We start from the raw sequence: 21,189 nt of genomic DNA, 5'->3' as shown, positions 1-21,189 counted from the left end.
CCGCTTGCAACTAAAATGGTTGCTGCTATGCGGGATTTTCTACTGAGCATGCGTCTGCCATACTCACGTGACATGACGTACTCTTTGCTTTGGAGGGAATTTTTCGCTTCTGCGCATTGCAACTAAGATGGCTGCTATGTGTTACAGCATGCATGAAGCTTACACTGCTGCTTTTGCTAAGCTGTTCGTTCTGCTTAACCAAAATGCAATAGTTAAAAATAAAGTAATGGGAATAGAGTAGAAATAAGTGGCATACAGTACAATCATTTGTTCTATGTTCTAATATTGTTTCTCTTCTACTTTTCATGTATTGTAATCTTTGGGCCTGGGAGGTGTTATTACTCCATCTTGAAAATCAATCTGTGCATGTCAAAACTCCAGAGGGTGCTAAAGTAATTTGTCATTGAAACTCAGCCAAGGACAGTTTCAGCCAAGATGTGCCTGGGAAGATCAACTAATGACCCCATGAGAGGAAGACCAACTGTACTAATGTTAAATACATTGTATTCGATATTAAATTCTCCATTGTTAGGTGGAATAAAGATGTCATGAGAACCTAAATTTGATGGGCGGGAATGAAAATTTAAATATGAGACGCAGAAAGTGTAATTTTGGTATGGTGTGACGACCTCTCCCCATTCCTTGTCCAATCGAAATTGGGGATCCTTACACTTGCAACATTGGGGGGTGGTACACTGACCTGAAAAACAGTATAACTAGCATAGGTTTAGCTAGAGAAATTGTCCGCCTAGTCCGAATAGCTGACCTGTCACTGACCCAACGCACTCAATAGGTGATCGAGAGCAGAGGTGCTGCGAAGCACTCTGTCAGAAGACTCGCTGACCCAATCTGGGTCTGGGAAGCTGAGGTGCTAGCAAAGCACTTTGTTGGTGAATTCGATAACCCAATCGGGGTTCTGACTGTTAGCTGCACAGAGGGAGTAGCGCAGGCGTTGCAACTGAACTGCGGGTGCTGGTCTTAACCTTTGGTGGTCCTGTCCTGATCCAAATCTGGTTTTACCTGTCCTGATTCTGATCTGTACCTGCTAGCTTATTGGCGTCTGCAACTTTCGGGGTTCTGTCCTTTAAACTGACCTGTGGCCAGGGTTAGTTCTTCACACCATTCCTAGGTAAATATAAATTCATGTTGGTTCGTCATTGACTTGTTTCCTTCTCTTCCCCTCCCTAAATGTTACATATTTGATAATTGTGCTTGCATATTATGTTCCTTCTCTTTACCCTTCCTATTGATAACGTTTGACATATGTTCCCTTTTTCCCTCCCTTTTTGATAAACGCTTAGACATTTTGATCGTATTTTATGTTCCTTTTCTTACCCTCCCTATTGCTAAATGATCGAAATTAGTTTAATACATTCTCTGCATAGTTACATTGTGATTCTGATTTTCATAATTGAAAGTCTTTTGGTGTTTAATCTTTGGATCATGACCATTTAAGAAACTTAGATAAAGAATGTAAAACTTCCCGAGTTTGTGGTTATTATAATGAGTGCAAATGTTATTATCCTATTATTCTAACACCCTTGATCCCTTAGGACTTTAGGTACCGGTGACGTGGATTGGTAAGTCAAGGTATAGTTAGGTCAAAAGTCCTAAATGTCTAAAATACACTGATAGTAGAGCAAAGGTTACCTGCATAATTTGTAATAGATTTATTGAATTATGGGCCCAGGTGAATATTGACAAAGAAACTAGTCAGGTGACCTGCGCGCTCTATCAGTGGATAGGTTAGTCAGTTATTTGGATTCGGTAGGATAGTGGAAGGATAGAAGAGGAAAAAAGGTTTGTATATATATAGCGCTTGTTACCCCTGTTGGCTGTGACAGACCACGTCTCCTCCACCTACAATATTGCGAGCATAGTACTGCAGCCTGTCCTGCCCAACACTAAAGTTGCCATTGCTCATATATTCCACCTGCCCTGGGTGACAGCTCAGAATGGGGGAGGGGTACCACCCTTAACGCTCCTTAAGAGGAACCACCCTTGACTTCTAGAGGCTAAAGAGCAGGGATTTAAGTCAGACAGGATCTTTCTGATCTCAGACCCGGCAGTAATGAATAATCATCATTAAAGCGGTTCCCTATCTGGCCCTATGTTCATATCCCTAACTTTACAGGCAAAAACACTGATAAACTTCTGAACAACTGTAAACATCATTAAGGTAATCCATGTCAGCGATGCCTTCCCTGTTTACATTTTACATGTTTTACTTAATCTTGTATTCCCCATCAGTTGTTGTTATGTCAAGGGTGCTATTTTGTGTGCAAAGTGTTATGCTTGCATAGTAGCACTGTGTACTGAGGCGCCTCTAGGTAACTGTGTGAGTTCAGGCTGTGGAAGGGTGTTTTTGATGAGGCATAACTGAGAGCTCTGGAGTGCAGCCAGAAAGTGGAAGTTTCTCATAGTGTCTCTCAGTGGGTCATAAAAGTATTCAGAAGAAATGCTCATCCAACCCTTGGCCTCTCTACAGAGCACAGGGAGCTATGGTCACTAGTGCCAGTTTTAACTGTGATTCTGTGCGATAGAGATGAAGGAGGTAAACAGATGTCTAAGTATGGACAGGACAAAAATAGATGAAAAGGCACTGCATACAGGTGAGTGGGTGTGTGCATTAGGATTGTGAAGGATAGTCAAGGAAATACATGCAAGAGACAATAAAAAGAAGTTGCTGAAGAGGAAAGAGATGGGGTGTTAAATGTGCGGATGATGGATTCCTAAAAGATGTTGGTGGAAATAGGGTGTAAGTAGCTAACAGAGAAACTGCACAGAAAAGTGGTGTCAATGTGTGAAAGTCCCTCTCACATTATCAGAATTGAAAGATTTTCAATTCTAATTATTCACAAAAAATCATTGTTTACCCATTGATCGTAAACAGGTAAAAAGCACTGACCAGTCCAACACTTCCTGTCTTGTTCTAGCCATCTGTCCTTTTTTATATGTCTGGATGAAATAACAGAAAGTTCACTTAGAAGCACCAATATACTGATCCTGTGGCACGCTATAGGAAGCATAGGATTTTTGTTTACATATTTTAACCCACGCCCTTAACTATATACACCTCGCCTCTAATTATGCTTCTTAGGCCATGCCCATTTTAGAGACACCCCACTTTGTTCAGCCCACTTAAAGCACTGAAAAAGAGTTCCCTGGGAGAGTTGTCAGGACCAATAATCAAAATTGATGAAGGTCTTTCCTCGGTGTATGACTGATTTGTAGCTGGGGTCACAGATGTAACAAGGTAGTCTGTGGGCAGGGATGCTTGACATTTTTCCGGAGGCTTTTGAGAACTGTGTCTCATAGTATTGCTTCAGGAGATTTTAATTTTCTTGAGTGGGATTACCTCATCAAGGTAAGTGGTAGTGATTTGATTGAGGTGATCTAGGTTGCCTGACGAATCATCAGAGGAGGCATGGAGGATGTCAGCAGCTTTTTTGTTAGATTTCTTACCCTTGATGACTAAATGGAAGGAGGTTTGTTAATCTTCGTTATTGTGAAATCATGCAATACAAGTAGATCAGAGCATGAGCAGACCAGGAGTGGGACTCTTGCTTGAAATGCAAAATGTTTGTACCTGTGAGAACAACAAGTCAAAACGGTGTCCTGAATCATCGATGCCAAAGGCTTATCAGTTGTGAGTAGTCCAAATTGTGCATGCCTTCCACAATTTTACATTTTTGGGGTCATCTGCTCATCAGGAGGTTACAGACCACAGATAACAGAGTACAAAGAAACAATCTGGCATGGATGAGCCACTAACACATGGAAACAGAAATCGTTCGTAAGAGACCTGACTGTGAGGTTGAGCAGACAAGATCTGCTCCTTGGCGGCGTGTTCTATACCTCCAGTAACTACATGTAATTAAAGAAAGGATCTTTAAAGCATATCTATACACATATCTATGTGAAACCACCCTGTACTCGAACAAATCAATGTAAGGGGGGGCGAGAGAGAGAGAGAGAAAGAGAGAGAGAGAGACAGAGAGAGAAAGAGAGACATATATATATATAACAAAAGCCATTTATCACTCCAGGCACAATATTACAGCTTTGAATTGGTAAAATACCAACTCAAGCCAACCTGGAATGAATAAAAGCAACCCCTGACACAGGCTTTTGTTATTTGACAGCTCGGCAAGGACTGCACTGTACTAGTCCTATGCTTAAAGACTTTGCTGTTTAAATGGCGAAAGACTTTGTCATTTTCTATCTCGGCATGGATAGCACTGTCTAATCCTATGCTTAAAAACTTTGATAGAAAAACAGACATTTGAGGTGAGCAGATCTAGAGTGTCGCTGGTGTTGAGAGTGCTCTAACAGGAGCTGCTTTACACCTAAACTGAGACCTATCCAGAGTTCTCTCCTTCTTTTTTGTATATATATATATATATATATATATATATATATATATATATATATATATATATATATATATATATATATATATATATACATATACGAAACACCAGGGGGTTCAAGGAGGTAGTTTCTCGATTTGGGAACATTTTAAATAAACAGAGCCCAATGGTGAATCTCACAGCACATGTTTCTCACAAATGAGTGAAAATTCCAGAGGTTCTGAGTGGTCTATTCCAATACTTTTCAGGGTGCCTTGCTAGCCTTGGCTTCCTCTGTTGAGGTAAAATATATATCTCCATATGTTTGCACTTAATACACATCTGACCTTGCCTGGACAAGCATCTACAGCTGCTCAGAACCAACTCAGAGGTCACTTTATTTTTTGACTGCCATGTTAGCTTGCTTATCAGGTTGTTCATATCTGTTCACACTATATATCTGTATTATAATTGGCACATTGTGCAATTGACACGGTGCCGATCCTGCATCTCTCTCTTTGGCCATATTTGGCACCATTTAGTTCTGCTAGGGTGGCATTACTAAGTGTAAGCCTGAGAGCACCAGTGTGTGCATTGACTTCTTCCTTGCAGGCCAGCAAGTATGCATGAATACCGACCAATACATTCCATATGTTCCTGAGCAACAGCAACCTGCAGTATTGTGTGTTTCTTTCATTGCTCCTGGGAAAGTGCAAAAGTATTTATTTCCTTAACACCCCCCTGGGTGTTGAGGCTCAACCTTTCCGAGAAAATATTAAAAGGGGTTATGACAAAATAATAAATGTTGAATTACAATGTCCCGACAAATGGCTAGAACATATTATGTATAGCAGGCAGTTAAAAAAAAAGTTGGCTCTGCAGTGTAACATGGCCCATCCATCTTTGGTAAGCATAGAACATATTTCTTCACTTCATTTGTTGGCAGTGTAACATGGCCCATCCAACTTTGGTAATCATGGATCATCCTTATTTACTTCATTTTTCTATCCTGCTTCTTTTGTGTAGATTCTCAGTTAACCTTAAAAAATATTATCTGAAAAATAAAACTTAAATATTGTAGTTCTCTCCTACGGGAATCCTTTCGCCACAAAAACAAACCCAAAAATGATAAAGTGCCTGACAAAACTCCCCTACCTGTTTTAAAGGAGGCCTCACAGAACCCTCAGATTTTCCAGGTAAGTAGCTCATCCATTCGGTTGTTTATCTTTACATCCTAGTGCTTGCAGTCAAATGGGATCAACATAACTACAAATCCTGAACACAGAGAAAAAATCTGGACAATGCTACTCATTTATGGGCCTCAGAAACCTAAGGACTTTAATTTCACCTTTTTTTCTTTGCCAGGCGTTCTGGTCTGGCTCGGCTAACTTGCAGTTCTAGAACATTATGGTTTGGGTACAGAAACCTCAGCATAGAAGTTGACACCTTGCTGCATGCTATCAGTGCATGGATTTTTATGTACTGGACTTTCCTATGTTGTCTAATTGGTTTAATGGTAATACATCAAGAATACAACTCCCAGAACACAGTAGGTTCTCAGACAAAGCACAGGACTGTGCCCCACCCACTCCTTTTCTTTGCAACCCTAGACTGTTTACTATCCTCACCCTAAGCCATGCTTCTTTTCTACTCGTGTCCCCTTCTGTTCACCCTGTAGCGATTTGAAATTGACTTAGGGTAGTGTAGGCGCTGCACAAGCAACCAACAAGGAAAAGCTTTGAGGTCCATCTATTCTTTCCCTCAGGCTTGCAGTTCTCTCAAATTCCAAAGTTTGTGGGTGACTAACTCATCCAATCCAGGTTCAGCTTTGCTTTCTCTGGCCTATAGCCCTCATTGTAAAACAAAGGTAAAGAGGATTACAAGTCCCATAATGCAAAGCAAAAAAACTGGACTGGGTGGGCTACTCACAAAGGGACCTGGGAAAAATGAGAGTTCTATGGTCATTACTTGAAACAACGCAGACAAAACAGAGGTACTCCTGTTTACAGAGGCTGACTCTATTTGGAATGGCACTTGGTGGTTGAACACTTTGGATTTGGTTTTGAGCCCCAAGAAAGCAGAAAAGAATGTATGGCCTGATTCACAAAGGTAAACTTACACTTTTGTGTAATTTTACAATTTTTTTCAATGCACATACCAATGTTTGCCTATCTTTTTATGTGTGGCATCTCTGCCAGAAGTGACGAAACATTGCAGTCGTAAGGATACTACACGTAAAATTGGTCTGTAAATTGCATAAAATCGTAAACTTACACAAAGGGGTAAGTTTTCCTTTGTGAATCAGGCCCTGAGGCTTCTTCGTTGATGAATCAATTTGTATGGAAGATCCAGCAAATGCAGTGTGTGGAGCTGCCTTGGATCATGTGGCCACTTCGCAGGATTTTCAGTGGAATTCCTATCCATCACCGTAAAATCATAATTCGGGCACTTATTACATGTCAGCTTGATTACGGGCATGCCCTATATGCCTGATTATCTCTTTACACCACTGCAAAGTATTCAAAATGTAGCTGCTAGTGTGATTTGTAAACTTTCCAACAGAGTCTCTGTAAGAACCTTTAAGCATAAAGTCCCTTCGCTGGCTTCCTGCAGGTCAAAGAGCTATTTTTACATTGCTCTGCCATGTGCACTGGACAGGGTCGGACTAGCAATAGCGGAGATCCGGCGGATCCCCACGAGGCTGGATTGGATCGGTGGGGCGGTTTTGCGACTGTGCTGCAATATTGCCCCCCCAGTAACAAAAGCTGTAGTGCTTGGGTACAGTTTTGTTTAGTAGCAGTGCTTCACAGGGGGAAGAGGAGGTGGGGGGGGGTTGTGGCGGTCCTTCTTACTTGCGAGGGCTGCTTTGGGCTCCCAGTCCGGCCCTGGCACCGGGGAGGTTTCCAATACAGGTGCAAAAATCTTCAGGAATAAAGTCTGTTTCTACTGACCCTCTAGAGCACGGGTACTCGTGGGACAGCCCGCGGACCGCCAGCGGCCCGGCAAGCCTTCCTTGGCGGCCTGCGGACCTTTCAGACATCGTACCGTGTTTTAAAAAAAGATATATTGAAAGAGTGTCTGCAAACACTGCCTGCGACTCTGAGAAGCTTTGCTGCTCTGTGGGGGCCTGGCATTCCAGTGATAATCAGAGTGGAGCTGCAGCGGCGCCAAGAAAAGGTGAAATACAATGGCCTCATTAACATGCAAATGGTCTTTTAATCCCTCCCCTGCTGGTGACGGAACCACTCCGTCATCAGCTGCGGTCACGCTGTACTAATGACGGAGCGGTTCCGTCGCGGCCCGCTCGGAGCGCGTGCGCGGCGCGGATTCCACGCCTGCGCTGAGCGTTCCATTGAGCGGGCGGGGCCGTGACGGAACCGTTCCGTCATGAGCACAGCGCAACCGCGGCTGGTGACGGAGCGGTTCCGTCACCAGCATGCGGCCGCCCCGCCCCGCCCCCTTAGCACTGCGGCGGAATAGCCGCCGCAGTGAAGGGGTTAAAGGCCTGTGAAGTGCTCAGGTGCGGCTGTGTATGTGTGAGCCTGGGAAGCTGTCTCAGCCCGGGCACACACAGGCAGGGTGAGATGAAGGGGTGACAGAGGGAGGGAGACAGAGGGAGGGAGACAGAGGGAGGTAGAGGGAGGGAGACAGAGGGAGGGAGGGAAAGGGAGGGAAAGGGAGGGAGACAGAGACAGACAGAGGGAGGGAGAGTAAGGGAGGGAGACAGAGGGTGACAGACAGAGGGAGGTAGAGGTAGGGAGAGGGAGGGTGATAGAGGATGACAGACAGAGGGAGAACCAGGGATGGAGACAGAGGGAGGGAGACAGAGGGCAGAGACAGAGGGAGACAGACAGAGGGAGGAGGGGGACAGAGGGCTACAGAGGGAGGAGGGCGATAGAGGGTGACAGAGGGAGGAGGGTGAAAGAGGGAGGAGGGCGACAGAGGGTGGGAGACAGATAAAGCCCTGCATAAACTTACCGCATTTCAGAACTCACTCAGGGTTGTTCTCTGGCTAGTGGTGTGTCTCTTCTTTACATGTGCTGCCCCCGTTCCCTACTTTTATTTAGTTTGGTGCTTTCTTGGTCATGAATGTGTCTATCGCTTGGATATCCTTTTGGGGATGAGTGTAAGCTTTAGAAAATTTCTAAATGAATAAAAAAATATTCACAAGGATAGCGTAAGTGTTACATAAAACCCAACATGACACGCTATTTCACCACATGAAGATGGTGCCCTGGGCATCAAGGCTGCATACAGAAATACAGCTCAGTGGGATGAGCACACGAGGCAGAGGAGTCGGCGAGTAAACTGCAGGTCTTAAATTACAATCCTGGCAGGACTAACCAAGCATTTCATCCTTCACTGGTGAAAAAATGTAGTGAGTAAGTATGGCGCCCATTATTACTGTGACAACTGAGGTATGTCGTCATAAAAGGCTTTATTAAAATAACCACGTGTAACAGTGGTTCCTTCATCAACATCAGAAGTCTGGAAGGGCTGTCAGCACTGCCCGCATTTGAACTTGTGACCTCCAGTTCACTGCACATTTCAGGAGCAAGCATGTAACTAACTGAGCCACTTTGCTGACCATTAGCCAATGTTGTATTACCGTTCCTGCGGTTACCATCACAGGCAGCAGGCGGATTGTGAGCCAAGCAGCTGCCAGCAGGAACAATTCATAACAGATGCAAATAGCTTGAAAATACTCCTGGGGTCAAAAATTCATATATGAAGTTTTGGAGCGAGAAGGGAAGAAAAGGGGAAGAGTCTGCACTTTTTAGTGTCTAAGGAAGCTTACTTGGTTAGTGCACCTGCAGCAGAGGTCTGCGCAGCATGAATTTCTCGATTCGAATCGAATCCTTTCTCGGACAGGCTTACAGTTTCATCCTTTTGAGGTTATTGGATTGAGAATAAATGCTGGGATTTCAGGTGCATTTCCCATTATAAATATAGGTCAACATTTCCCAGCATGCCTAGAGTGGCTAGCTTAAACACCACGACAAACTTTAAACTGTGAGTTCAGTTCGAGCCCGCAGCTGGCTTGGTACCTTTAATTGAACTACGCATTTCGATGTTGTACAGCTCAAAACTGTGGAAGTCTGTGTGAGGTAGTCTCCCACCTGCTGACGTTGTTTATGCAATGGCTCTGGTGGATGAAAGGTAATTTCTACGACTGAGTACCTGACTGACCCACGCATTTACTTTCAGTGCTGCGTGGTGGCCAGTAGTACTATGCATTGTGGGACCTGTAATTTTGAATTATTCTATTAACAGCGTGGCCCTGGAATTCCTGGCATGCAAAACGATATAACCTAAACAGGTAGACCTGAGCATAATTCACGGGTGGGAAAACTGCCAGTGGACAGCTAGTACATGTTTCCTCAAATGCACGTTCTCGTTAGGCAAAGACCTTGGCACTGGCTCTACGGACAAGATGGCTCAGCGAGCTAATTTTACGCTCGTGTCGTTTGGGTACAGGAAATGCGTCACTGTGTGGAGCAGGCCCACCCAGACATGAGAATGGCACATCCAACCATGAGCCTGGCCCCAGCAATGACGTCTCGAAGGCCAGTAGTAAATGGCAATTTCATTTTAAACGTTCTTCCTCAGAGTTGCGTGATTGGGCCAGGGCTCACTCTCTCACAGGCACCCCCAATCACGCATCGCCTTTTAGAAAGGTGGGCTGTGTCCTCGCCCACTCGTACAGGTACAATTGGGTCAAGGGAAGGTGACAAATCCTTTCTTTGGCACTGGGCAACCTTACCTGTACCCTTAACCGTTCTGCTGCCTGGATATTTCCTTTTCTATTCCACACTGGAGAAAAAAAGTTTGTTTATCCTGATTCGCCTTTCCTTGCCCCGCAGCTGCTTATCACATTGGCTGTGACAATGAACCAGCAGGTAAGAGAATGTGTGGCTAATTGTTCTTCTTTTTAAAATCAGGGAAGGCCCCCTCTGGGACGTTCTCTCCTCCCAGACATGAATGGCCACCATTGAGGCGCCCTTATTTCACCACCTGAGATGACCCAACGCGGTGATTTAATTTGATGAAGGGCACTTGTAGGGAGAGTGGCAATGAGGGAATCCGAGGAGGAGGGGCTTTGGAGAGATGAGGGGCACTGGCGGAGGGTGGCAGTGAGGGAGTCCGAAGAGGTCATGAGGGGGAGGGGCTATGGATAGATGAGGGGCACTGGCGGAGGGTGGCAGTGAGGGAGTCCGAAGAGGTCATGAGGGGGAGGGGCTATGGAGAGATGAGGGGCACTGGCGGAGGGTGGCAGTGAGGGAGTCCGAAGAGGTCATGAGGGGGAGGGGCTATGGATAGATGAGGGGCACTGGCGGAGGGTGGCAGTGAGGGAGTCCGAAGAGGTCATGAGGGGGAGGGGCTATGGATAGATGAGGGGCACGGGCGGAGGGTGGCAGTGAGGGAGTCCCAGGAGGAGGTCATGAGGGGGAGGGGCTACGGAGAGATGAGGGACACTGGCGGAGAGTGGCAGTGAGGGAGTCCCAGGAGGAGGTCATGAGGGGGAGGGGCTACGGAGAGATGAGGGACACTGGCGGAGAGTGGCAGTGAGGGAGTCCCAGGAGGAGGTCATGAGGGGGAGGGGCTACGGAGAGATGAGGGGCACTGGCGGAGGGTGGCAGTGAGGGAATCTGAAGGAGGAGGTCATGAGGGGGAGGGGCTACAGAGAGATGAGGGGCACTGGCGGAGGGTAGCAGTGAGGGAGTCCCAGGAGGAGGTCATGAGGGGAGGGGCTATGGAGAGATGAGGGGCACTGGCGGAGGGTAGCAGTGAGGGAGTCCGAGGAGGTCATGAAGGGGAGGGGCTACAGAGAGATGAGGGGCACTGGCGGAGGGTAGCAGTGAGGGAGTCCCAGGAGGAGGTCATGAGGGGGAGGGGCTATGGAGAGATGAGGGGCACTGGCCGAGGGTAGCAGTGAGGGAGTCCCAGGAGGAGGTCATGAGGGGGAGGGGCTATGGAGAGATGAGGGGCACTGGCGGAGGGTAGCAGTGAGGGAGTCCCAGGAGGAGGTCATGAGGGGGAGGGGCTATGGATAGATGAGGGGCACTGGCGGAGGGTGGCAGTGAGGGAGTCCGAAGAGGTCATTAGGGGGAGGGCCTATGGATAGATGAGGGGCACGGGCGGAGGGTGGCAGTGAGGGAGTCCCAGGAGGTCATGAGGGGGAGGGGCTACGGAGAGAAGAGGGGCACTGGCGGAGGGTGGCAGTGAGGGAATCTGAGGAGGAGGTCATGAGGGGGAGGGGCTATGGAGAGATGAGGAACACTGGCGGAGGGTAGCAGTGAGGGAGTCCGAGGAGGTCATGAAGGGGAGGGGCTACAGAGAGATGAGGGGCACTGGCGGAGGGTAGCAGTGAGGGAGTCCCAGGAGGAGGTCATGAGGGGGAGAGGCTATGGAGAGATGAGGGGCACTGGTGGAGGGTAGCAGTGAGGGAGTCCCAGGAGGAGGTCATGAGGGGGAGGGGCTATGGAGAGATGAGGGGCACTGGCGGAGGGTAGCAGTGAGGGAGTCCCAGGAGGAGGTCATGAGGGGGAGGGGCTATGGAGAGATGAGGGGCACTGGCGGAGGGTAGCAGTGAGGGAGGCCCAGGAGGTCATGAGGGGGAGGGGCTAAGGAGAGATGAGGGGCACTGGCGGAGGGTAGCAGTGAGGAAATCCGGGGAGGTCATGAAGGGGAGGGGCTACAGAGAGATGAGGGGCACTGGCGGAGGGTAGCAGTGAGGGAGTCCCAGGAGGAGGTCATGAGGGGAGGGGCTATGGAGAGATGAGGGGCACTGGCGGAGGGTAGCAGTGAGGGAGTCCGAGGAGGTCATGAAGGGGAGGGGCTACAGAGAGATGAGGGGCACTGGCGGAGGGTAGCAGTGAGGGAGTCCCAGGAGGAGGTCATGAGGGGGAGGGGCTATGGAGAGATGAGGGGCACTGGCGGAGGGTAGCAGTGAGGGAGTCCCAGGAGGAGGTCATGAGGGGGAGGGGCTATGGAGAGATGAGGGGCACTGGCGGAGGGTAGCAGTGAGGGAGTCCCAGGAGGAGGTCATGAGGGGGAGGGGCTATGGAGAGATGAGGGGCACTGGCGGAGGGTAGCAGTGAGGGAGTCCCAGGAGGAGGTCATGAGGGGGAGGGGCTATGGAGAGATGAGGGTCACTGACGGAGGGTGGCAGTGAGGGAGTCTCAGGAGGAGGTCATGAGGGGGAGGGGCTATGGATAGATGAGGGGCACTGGCGGAGGGTGGCAGTGAGGGAGTCCGAAGAGGTCATTAGGGGGAGGGCCTATGGATAGATGAGGGGCACGGGCGGAGGGTGGCAGTGAGGGAGTCCCAGGAGGTCATGAGGGGGAGGGGCTACGGAGAGATGAGGGGCACTGGCGGAGGGTGGCAGTGAGGGAGTCCCAGGAGGAGGTCATGAGGGGGAGGGGCTATGGAGAGATGAGGAACACTGGCGGAGGGTAGCAGTGAGGGAGTCCGAGGAGGTCATGAAGGGGAGGGGCTACAGAGAGATGAGGGGCACTGGCGGAGGGTAGCAGTGAGGGAGTCCCAGGAGGAGGTCATGAGGGGGAGGGGCTATGGAGAGATGAGGGGCACTGGCGGAGGGTAGCAGTGAGGGAGTCCCAGGAGGAGGTCATGAGGGGGAGGGGCTATGGAGAGATGAGGGGCACTGGCGGAGGGTAGCAGTGAGGGAGTCCCAGGAGGAGGTCATGAGGGGGAGGGGCTATGGAGAGATGAGGGGCACTGGCGGAGGGTAGCAGTGAGGGAGTCCCAGGAGGAGGTCATGAGGGGGAGGGGCTATGGAGAGATGAGGGGCACTGGCGGAGGGTAGCAGTGAGGGAGTCCCAGGAGGAGGTCATGAGGGGGAGGGGCTATGGAGAGATGAGGGGCACTGGCGGAGGGTAGCAGTGAGGGAGTCCCAGGAGGAGGTCATGAGGGGGAGGGGCTATGGAGAGATGAGGGGCACTGGCGGAGGGTGGCAGTGAGGGAGTCCGAAGAGGTCATTAGGAGGAGGGCCTATGGATAGATGAGGGGCACGGGCGGAGGGTGGCAGTGAGGGAGTCTCAGGAGGAGGTCATGAGGGGGAGGGGCTAAGGAGAGATGAGGGGCACTGGCGGAGGGTGGCAGTGAGGGAGTCTGAAGAGGTCATTAGGGGGAGGGCCTATGGATAGATGAGGGGCACGGGTGGAGGGTGGCAGTGAGGGAGTCCCAGGAGGTCATGAGGGGGAGGGGCTACGGAGAGATGAGGGGCACTGGCGGAGGGTGGCCGTGAGGGAATCTGATGAGGAGGTCATGAGGGGGAGGGGCTATGGAGAGATGAGGGACACTGGCGGAGGGTAGCAGTGAGGGAGTCCCAGGAGGAGGTCATGAGGGGGAGGGGCTATGGAGAGATGAGGGGCACGGGTGGAGGGTGGCAGTGAGGGAGTCCCAGGAGGAGGTCATGAGGGGGAGGGGCTATGGAGAGATGAGGGGCACTGTCGGAGGGTAGCAGTGAGGGAGTCCCAGGAGGCGGTCATGAGGGGGAGGGGCTATGGAGAGATGAGGGGCACTGGCGGAGGGTAGCAGTGAGGGAGTCCCAGGAGGCGGTCATGAGGGGGAGGGGCTATGGAGAGATGAGGGGCACTGGCGGAGGGTGGCAGTGAGGGAGGCCCAGGAGGTCATGAGGGGGAGGGGCTATGGAGAGATGAGGGGCACTGGCGGAGGGTAGCAGTGAGGGAGGCCCAGGAGGTCATGAGGGGGAGGGGCTAAGGAGAGATGAGGGGCACTGGCGGAGGGTAGCAGTGAGGGAGGCCCAGGAGGTCATGAGGGGGAGGGGCTATGGAGAGATGAGGGTCACTGGCGGAGGGTAGCAGTGAGGGAGGCCCAGGAGGTCATGAGGGGGAGGGGCTAAGGAGAGATGAGGGGCACTGGCGGAGGGTAGCAGTGAGGGAGGCCCAGGAGGTCATGAGGGGGAGGGGCTAAGGAGAGATGAGGGGCACTGGCGGAGGGTAGCAGTGAGGGAGGCCCAGGAGGTCATGAGGGGGAGGGGCTAAGGAGAGATAAGGGGCACTGGCGGAGGGTAGCAGTGAGGGAGGCCCAGGAGGAGGTCATGAGGGGGAGGGGCTAAGGAGAGATGAGGGGCACTGGCGGAGGGTAGCAGTGAGGGAGGCCCAGGAGGTCATGAGGGGGAGGGGCTAAGGAGAGATGAGGGGCACTGGCGGAGGGTAGCAGTGAGGGAGGCCCAGGAGGTCATGAGGGGGAGGGGCTAAGGAGAGATGAGGGCCACTGGCGGAGGGTAGCAGTGAGGGAGGCCCAGGAGGAGGTCATGAGGGGGAGGGGCTATGGAGAGATGAGGGGCACTGGCGGAGGGTGGCAGTGAGGGAGTCTCAGGAGGAGGTCATGAGGGGGAGGGGATAAGGAGAGATGAGGGGCACTGGTGGAGGATAGCAGTGAGGGAGTCCCAGGAGGAGGTCATGAGGGGGAGGGGCTAAGGAGAGATGAGGGGCACTGGCGGAGGGTGGCAGTGAGGGAGTCCGAAGAGGTCATTAGGGGGAGGGCCTATGGATAGATGAGGGGCACGGGCGGAGGGTGGCAGTGAGGGAGTCCCAGGAGGTCATGAGGGGGAGGGGCTACGGAGAGATGAGGGGCACTGGCGGAGGGTGGCAGTGAGGGAATCTGAGGAGGAGGTCATGAGGGGGAGGGGCTATGGAGAGATGAGGGACACTGGCGGAGGGTAGCACTGAGGGAGTCCAAGGAGGTCATGAAGGGGAGGGGCTACAGAGAGATGATGGGCACTGGCGGAGGGTAGCAGTGAGGGAGTCCCAGGAGGAGGTCATGAGGGGGAGGGGGTATGGAGAGATGAGGGGCACTGGCGGAGGGTAGCAGTGAGGGAGTCCCAGGAGGAGGTCATGAGGGGGAGGGGCTATGGAGAGATGAGGGACACTGGCGGAGGGTAGCAGTGAGGGAGTCCCAGGAGGAGGTCATGAGGGGGAGGGGCTATGGAGAGATGAGGGGCACTGGCGGAGGGTAGCAGTGAGGGAGTCCCAGGAGGAGGTCATGAGGGGGAGGGGCTATGGAGAGATGAGGGGCACTGGCGGAGGGTAGCAGTGAGGGAGTCCCAGGAGGAGGTCATGAGGGGGAGGGGCTATGGAGAGATGAGGGGCACTGGCGGAGGGTAGCAGTGAGGGAGTCCCAGGAGGAGGTCATGAGGGGGAGGGGCTACGGAGAGATGATGGGCACTGGCGGAGGGTAGCAGTGAGGGAGTCCCAGGAGGAGGTCATGAGGGGGAGGGGCTATGGAGAGATGAGGGGCACTGGCGGAGGGTAGCAGTGAGGGAGTCCCAGGAGGAGGTCATGAGGGGGAGGGGCTATGGAGAGATGAGGGGCACTGGCGGAGGGTAGCAGTGAGGGAGGCCCAGGAGGTCATGAGGGGGAGGGGCTATGGAGAGATGAGGGGCACTGGCGGAGGGTAGCAGTGAGGGAGTCCCAGGAGGAGGTCATGAGGGGGAGGGGCTATGGAGAGATGAGGGGCACTGGCGGAGGGTAGCAGTGAGGGAGTCCCAGGAGGAGGTCATGAGGGGGAGGGGCTATGGAGAGATGAGGGGCACTGGCGGAGGGTAGCAGTGAGGGAGTCCGAGGAGGTCATGGGGGGGAGGGGCTATGGAGAGATGAGGGGCACTGGCGGAGGGTAGCAGTGAGGGAGTCCCAGGAGGAGGTCATGAGGGGGAGGGGCTATGGAGAGATGAGGGGCACTGGCGGAGGGTAGCAGTGAGGGAGGCCCAGGAGGTCATGAGGGGGAGGGGCTATGGAGAGATGAGGGGCACTGGCGGAGGGTAGCAATGAGGGAGTCCCAGGAGGAGGTCATGAGGGGGAGGGGCTATGGAGAGATGAGGGGCACTGGCGGAGGGTAGCAGTGAGGGAGGCCCAGGAGGTCATGAGGGGGAGGGGCTATGGAGAGATGAGGGGCACTGGCGGAGGGTGGCAGTGAGGGAGGCCCAGGAGGTCATGAGGGGGAGGGGCTAAGGAGAGATGAGGGGCACTGGCGGAGGGTAGCAGTGAGGAAATCCGGGGAGGTCATGAGGGAGAGCCCGAAAAGTGTCATTTGCCTGATACTCCCACCTCAGAAACTACATTCCAATTCAACCTTTCCTTCTAGAACCCCCTCTGGCTGTGCTCTTTATATATTTGCTTCAATGTGGTTACCAAGGGCTGTGTCTTCTAAAACACAGAATTCTAGAAGTTCTTAAATAAAAGCCTAGGACTGGAGCAAGATACGTCTGATAACTCAGTTTCATGCCCAGCAGGTGTCACCGGGAAGTCACGAGTGCAAAACAAGTCTCTACTCAGATATTCGACGGTATAAATGTGAAAAAGTGAGTGGAATTAGTGTGAGTAATGGCAACACCTTTAATATCGCTTAGAAACGCTAAAACGGTGTTGTGAATTTCTCTGTAAAAACAATGCCCTGTTGTTATTATTACTCGGTTATTTGTAGTGCATAGGTGTCCTGGCAGCTGAAGAGAGTTACTGGTTAGCCTGTTGAGTTTAATGGAAGCAAGCGACCTGAGCTATTCTAATCGTTCCTTCACCACGTCAACACGCTGAGTGATCTTGGGCGAATCACTTTATTATACGTTTTCTTTATTCCTCAATTGGAACTAACAAGGATTGTATTTATAATAAGGAGTCAATCCATCAGTTGGGGGGGGGGGGGGGCATATGTATAGCCCACAGGTTTTAGCGCCAACCTCCCTCCCTAACACAAAATAAGATGCTGGGGAGACCTTATCATGAGTGTGAAGATACCCCCCCCCCCCACCCTCAAGTACATCTGAGTTTAAGCAGCTGATATGCGCCATAATTTGTATGCATTTGTGGCTCAGGAGTCGAGCGCGCTACAAACCCAACCGCCTCAAGGCGTTTTGCACGAGTTTGCTTTCACTCAGAAACGAGCTGGGAATCGTACATGCTCGTTGTCTCGGGCGCTGCCGATGTCTAGGGTCGTGCTGCGCTCTAAGAAATAGCTGGGTCCTCTTCTCATCCCTGAAAGAGGGGAGGCTCGCCCAGCACACCAGAATTACCACAGGTGGCCTTTATGTAGCGCATACATCGCTGCCAACTGATCTCTTGCCTCGAGGGTGGCGTGCAGCAGTCTTCGTTTTTCAGCCAACAGAACTTACTCGCCTTTGTGATCAGCATGTTTAGCACTGAGGCGTGAAAAAAACACAGACTGTCGAATAGTAAATGACAACCCTGCACGCACGTCGTGGGAGCCGGTGCAGTACAACCCTCGCTTTATTGCTCTAAAACAACTTTGCCTCCCAGGCTAAAAGATCTTTGGGCAGCCTATGGGTTCAAGTAACCAATAATTCAGGGCATTCTGGGAGAAGTGACATTGTCTCACAATAAACCAATCAGATTAAAGTACCAGATTACAGTAGTTTGTGAAAGGAAAGCTCAGGATTTGGAGCATGCTTTCTTGGAGACATAAAGTAAATTGGCCCCAATGTACATTGTGCTTGCGGTGTTAGTGATAGAGTTATGTGTGACAAGGGGGTGAGGTGGGGGGGGATTATTTTGAGGAGGGACATAGCCTGAGTTGGCCGTGTTGATACAAGTCTTACCTGCAATGACGGCAGGGTTGCCTTGCCCTCCTTCTGGTTTTACCCAGACTTCCACGGTGAACTCCTTTCTGGGCAGCTTCCTGTCCAGCGCTTCCGGTCTCACCACTAGCACTTCCTCTCGGTTTCTGGAGAAGTAAAGAGCCGCCAGCTCTTCACTGGCTGCATGTGAAGGGCTGGGCAGTGGCTCGTCCCACTCTTTAGGCCCGTGCCCAGGGTGCTGGTGCCAGGGGTGGAATACCTCAATGTGCTCGTTGGCATGTGCCTCGGCGTGCCTTGGCCGCCTCCCGCCATTTCCACCATCCCCGAGGCCGGCGTGGCCAAAGCCGCTGCCCAGTTTGCTGTGAGGACTGTGCTTGCTTCCTCGTCTGTGGTGGGCATGCCGACTTGTTGCAGAGGCGCCGTCTCCGCCACCAGGGGACCACATGGCCGGAGCATTTCTCGTGACTCTCCTCACAGCCTGGCTGGGAGCGTTTCCCACTGGAGACCCCTCTGCGGATGGCCGTCTCTGTAACCCCGGTGCATCTCCCTTCATGAGACCCCCAAGGGTCGATGGGGGGCTTCTGGGGTAAACTCCGAACGGCTGGTGCTGGGGGGCCTGGGGAGGCCGCCGGTTCCCGCCCCCCAGGCGGCAGCGTTCCCCTTCCTTGGGCAGCAGGTCCCGTTCTGCCCGCATCACCAGTGCCCGCTTGTGTTGCACCACGGGGCTGAGCTTGGCAGCTCTGGTTGCCCACAGCGCGAGGACCAATAACAAGAGGCGTGTGTGCGGCATGGCATGGGCTGTGTGGTTGATGCTTGTGGACAAGTGTGATGCCAACGGCTTCAAAGACTTGGGACGTCTTTCCCAGTCACTTCAGTGGCAAATATCCAGTGTTCAGTGGGCACGCCACAGGGCAAAAGTTGTGTTGCCTCTTATTTCCTTCTGCCCGTTTATTCTTCCTTTGAAATCCTTTGCTCCTTCACTTTGAGCAACACAAAGTTTTCTCTTTCTTCTGGGCTCTATTCTCGCTCTGTCTCCCACCTGTGCGCTATCCTCGTCAGTGGTTATAAACCGAAGCAGCAGGCTTCAAGACGCTTGGCGTTATCCTGGTGATGGAAACAAGCTGGCAAAGGCACCCAAGGATGCTTGACCTGCCCTCTGGAACACCTGATGGGTGCACCCTGAATCTGGGAGCAGCGACGCTGCTGTGGGCAGTCCAATAGGTTGAAGGGGGTGTGGCCACAGACGCACTTAATTTTTAGTCTGGGATGTCAAACGTGTAGAAACGGTCTAATGAGGCACATACATGCTTATTGTATAGTTCCTTCAGAATGAACAACTGGCTCACACTGGTGAAGAGGGCACATCTGCATTCAGCTCGAGCTCTCCCATGCCCAGCAGGTCCAGGCTGGTGAACGGGGTGCAGGAAACTTTGCTACTTCGCCCAACAGCCAATCCCTCATTCCATGTTCCTCCTGTAATGCCCAGTGGGTTCAGGGTTTGAAGGGTAGGCAGAAGCACTTGACCTTCCGTTCGGGATGTCCCAAGTCTCCAATCTGGCGAAGAAGACACAGGTTCACATAAAGTGCCCTTACCTGGATACTCGTAATAACCCCTTGCTGATGCCTAAAGTGCCCACGCTGGCTTCGGCGGAGCAGGTGCTCTCAATGACCACCTTCTGATGTGAAGAGGGTTTTGTCCATTCGTGATGCCCACGGAGCCGAGCAGGTGGAGGGGAAACAGGGCCCCTTGCCGCTCCCTCAGCGATATCCAACTGGACCAAGCTGGCAAAAGCAGCGCAGCCGTGCTCGGCTGGTCTCCTGTAACCCGTAACAGGTGAAAGTTGGTGAAAAGGCAGCAGGCACGCTCAACGTCCAACCTCTGGCACCCAGTGAGTGCGCGCTGGCCAGGTGGGGCGCACGCACAGATTTGTTTTCCTTTCCGCTAGAGCCAGGGGGTCACAGCTACCAAAGGGGGCGCAGAAGGCCTCTACTCCTCTTCAGGGGCACCATGCACCTCGAAAACGCTCCCGGAATGGGAAACACTTTCCAATAGAGGGAGCGCCTTCACGAACCAAGACCGGCGTTCTCTCTTCATCCCCCAGTGCCAAGAGGACTTTCTTGTAGGCGCTTTATTTGCTGTAGTGCGTTGCCACCCTCTGGAGGGGTGCCCAGCAGGTGCCAAGTCCAAAACGAGTGAAGCCGAGTGTTACTGTCCAGCTCTGGTTTTCGGCCCCCTCTGAAGCTCACCTGGCGCGCCTCGGAGTGACTCCCTCGACAGGTGGTGGGAGCGGAGGGGCGCTCCTTCCCGGCCTGACTGTCCGAGATTGCGGAGGGAAGAAAGAGGAGAGAGGTGAGGACGAGGTGCAGCCGCGGTCCCAGCCTCCCCCTCCTCTGGCCGCTGGTGCTCAGTGCGGTGCCTCGATCTTCAGAGGATGGAGGGAGCGCGGGCCCCCAGCCTTCCCCACCTTCTCCTCTCCGTCCCCTCCCTCTGACATTACCCCCCTCCCCCTCAGCACTCTGGAGACAGGTTGAGCTTCTGGAAGCCCGGAGTTTATCTCTCCTCACTCTCCTATTGTCTCGCCCTCCGGTGACTACACCTCTCTTTGTCGCTCCCTCTTTCTCGTCCCATCCGTCTCTCTCTATTTTTACGTTCACCTGGTTCCTGTTCACTTTCTAACGCTTTCCTATCCCTTTAGATATCATCCCTTCTCTGTGTTACCTTCGTGCTACCTACTCAGTTCTCATTTCTTCCACCCCTTTATTCTTTTCTTTTATTTCTCAGTTTCTTCCCATCCTTCCTTCTTTTCCCGCTCTCTAGATCTCCCTATGCCACCTCCACTCATCATAACTTCCTTTCTTTCCTGCTGCTTCTCTATTGGCTCTCGCCATTTCCTCTTTCTTTACCTGTTTCTGTGCCTTCTATCCCAAATTCCCCATCTCTTGTTCAGTCCCTCAATCTTTCTACTCTCTCCTATCTGCTAGTGTCTCTCCACACCTCCCTCCCTCTCTTCCTTTCTTCCCTTTCCATCCTCCCTTCTGTTCCTTCCCCCGTCTCTACTTCTCTTGACATTTTTTCCTCCTCTGGGTTTCTCTCCAACTATTTATATTTCTCGTCACCTGACTTCAGCCATTCACTCATTCTATTTCGTTCTATGTCTGTTTATCCGTTTGCTTACTACTGTATTTCTCGTTTCCTTTCTTTCTTTTATACCGTTTCACACTTTAAATCCCATTTTATGGTTCTGTGTCTTGTGCCCCTCC

At 51.8% G+C, this 21,189-nt stretch overlaps 1 protein-coding gene across 1 annotated transcript in view; it reads right to left on the bottom strand.

The window, feature by feature from the left end:
- Positions 1-18,718, bottom strand: part of PAPPA2 (pappalysin 2) — an 888,990-nt gene extending 870,272 nt beyond the window's left edge. The window contains exon 1 of the mRNA XM_078650337.1: positions 17,950-18,718. Within this exon, the coding sequence (XP_078506463.1) occupies positions 17,950-18,718 (769 nt within the window). The remainder of the gene's footprint in view (positions 1-17,949) is intronic.
- Between the last annotated feature and the right edge of the window lie 2,471 nt (positions 18,719-21,189).

The sequence above is a fragment of the Lissotriton helveticus genome, chromosome 1_1, assembly GCF_964261635.1.
Source record: "Lissotriton helveticus chromosome 1_1, aLisHel1.1, whole genome shotgun sequence".
In the NCBI taxonomy this organism is placed as follows: Eukaryota; Metazoa; Chordata; class Amphibia; order Caudata; family Salamandridae; genus Lissotriton; species Lissotriton helveticus.
This window is presented reverse-complemented; position numbering and strand designations above follow the sequence as displayed.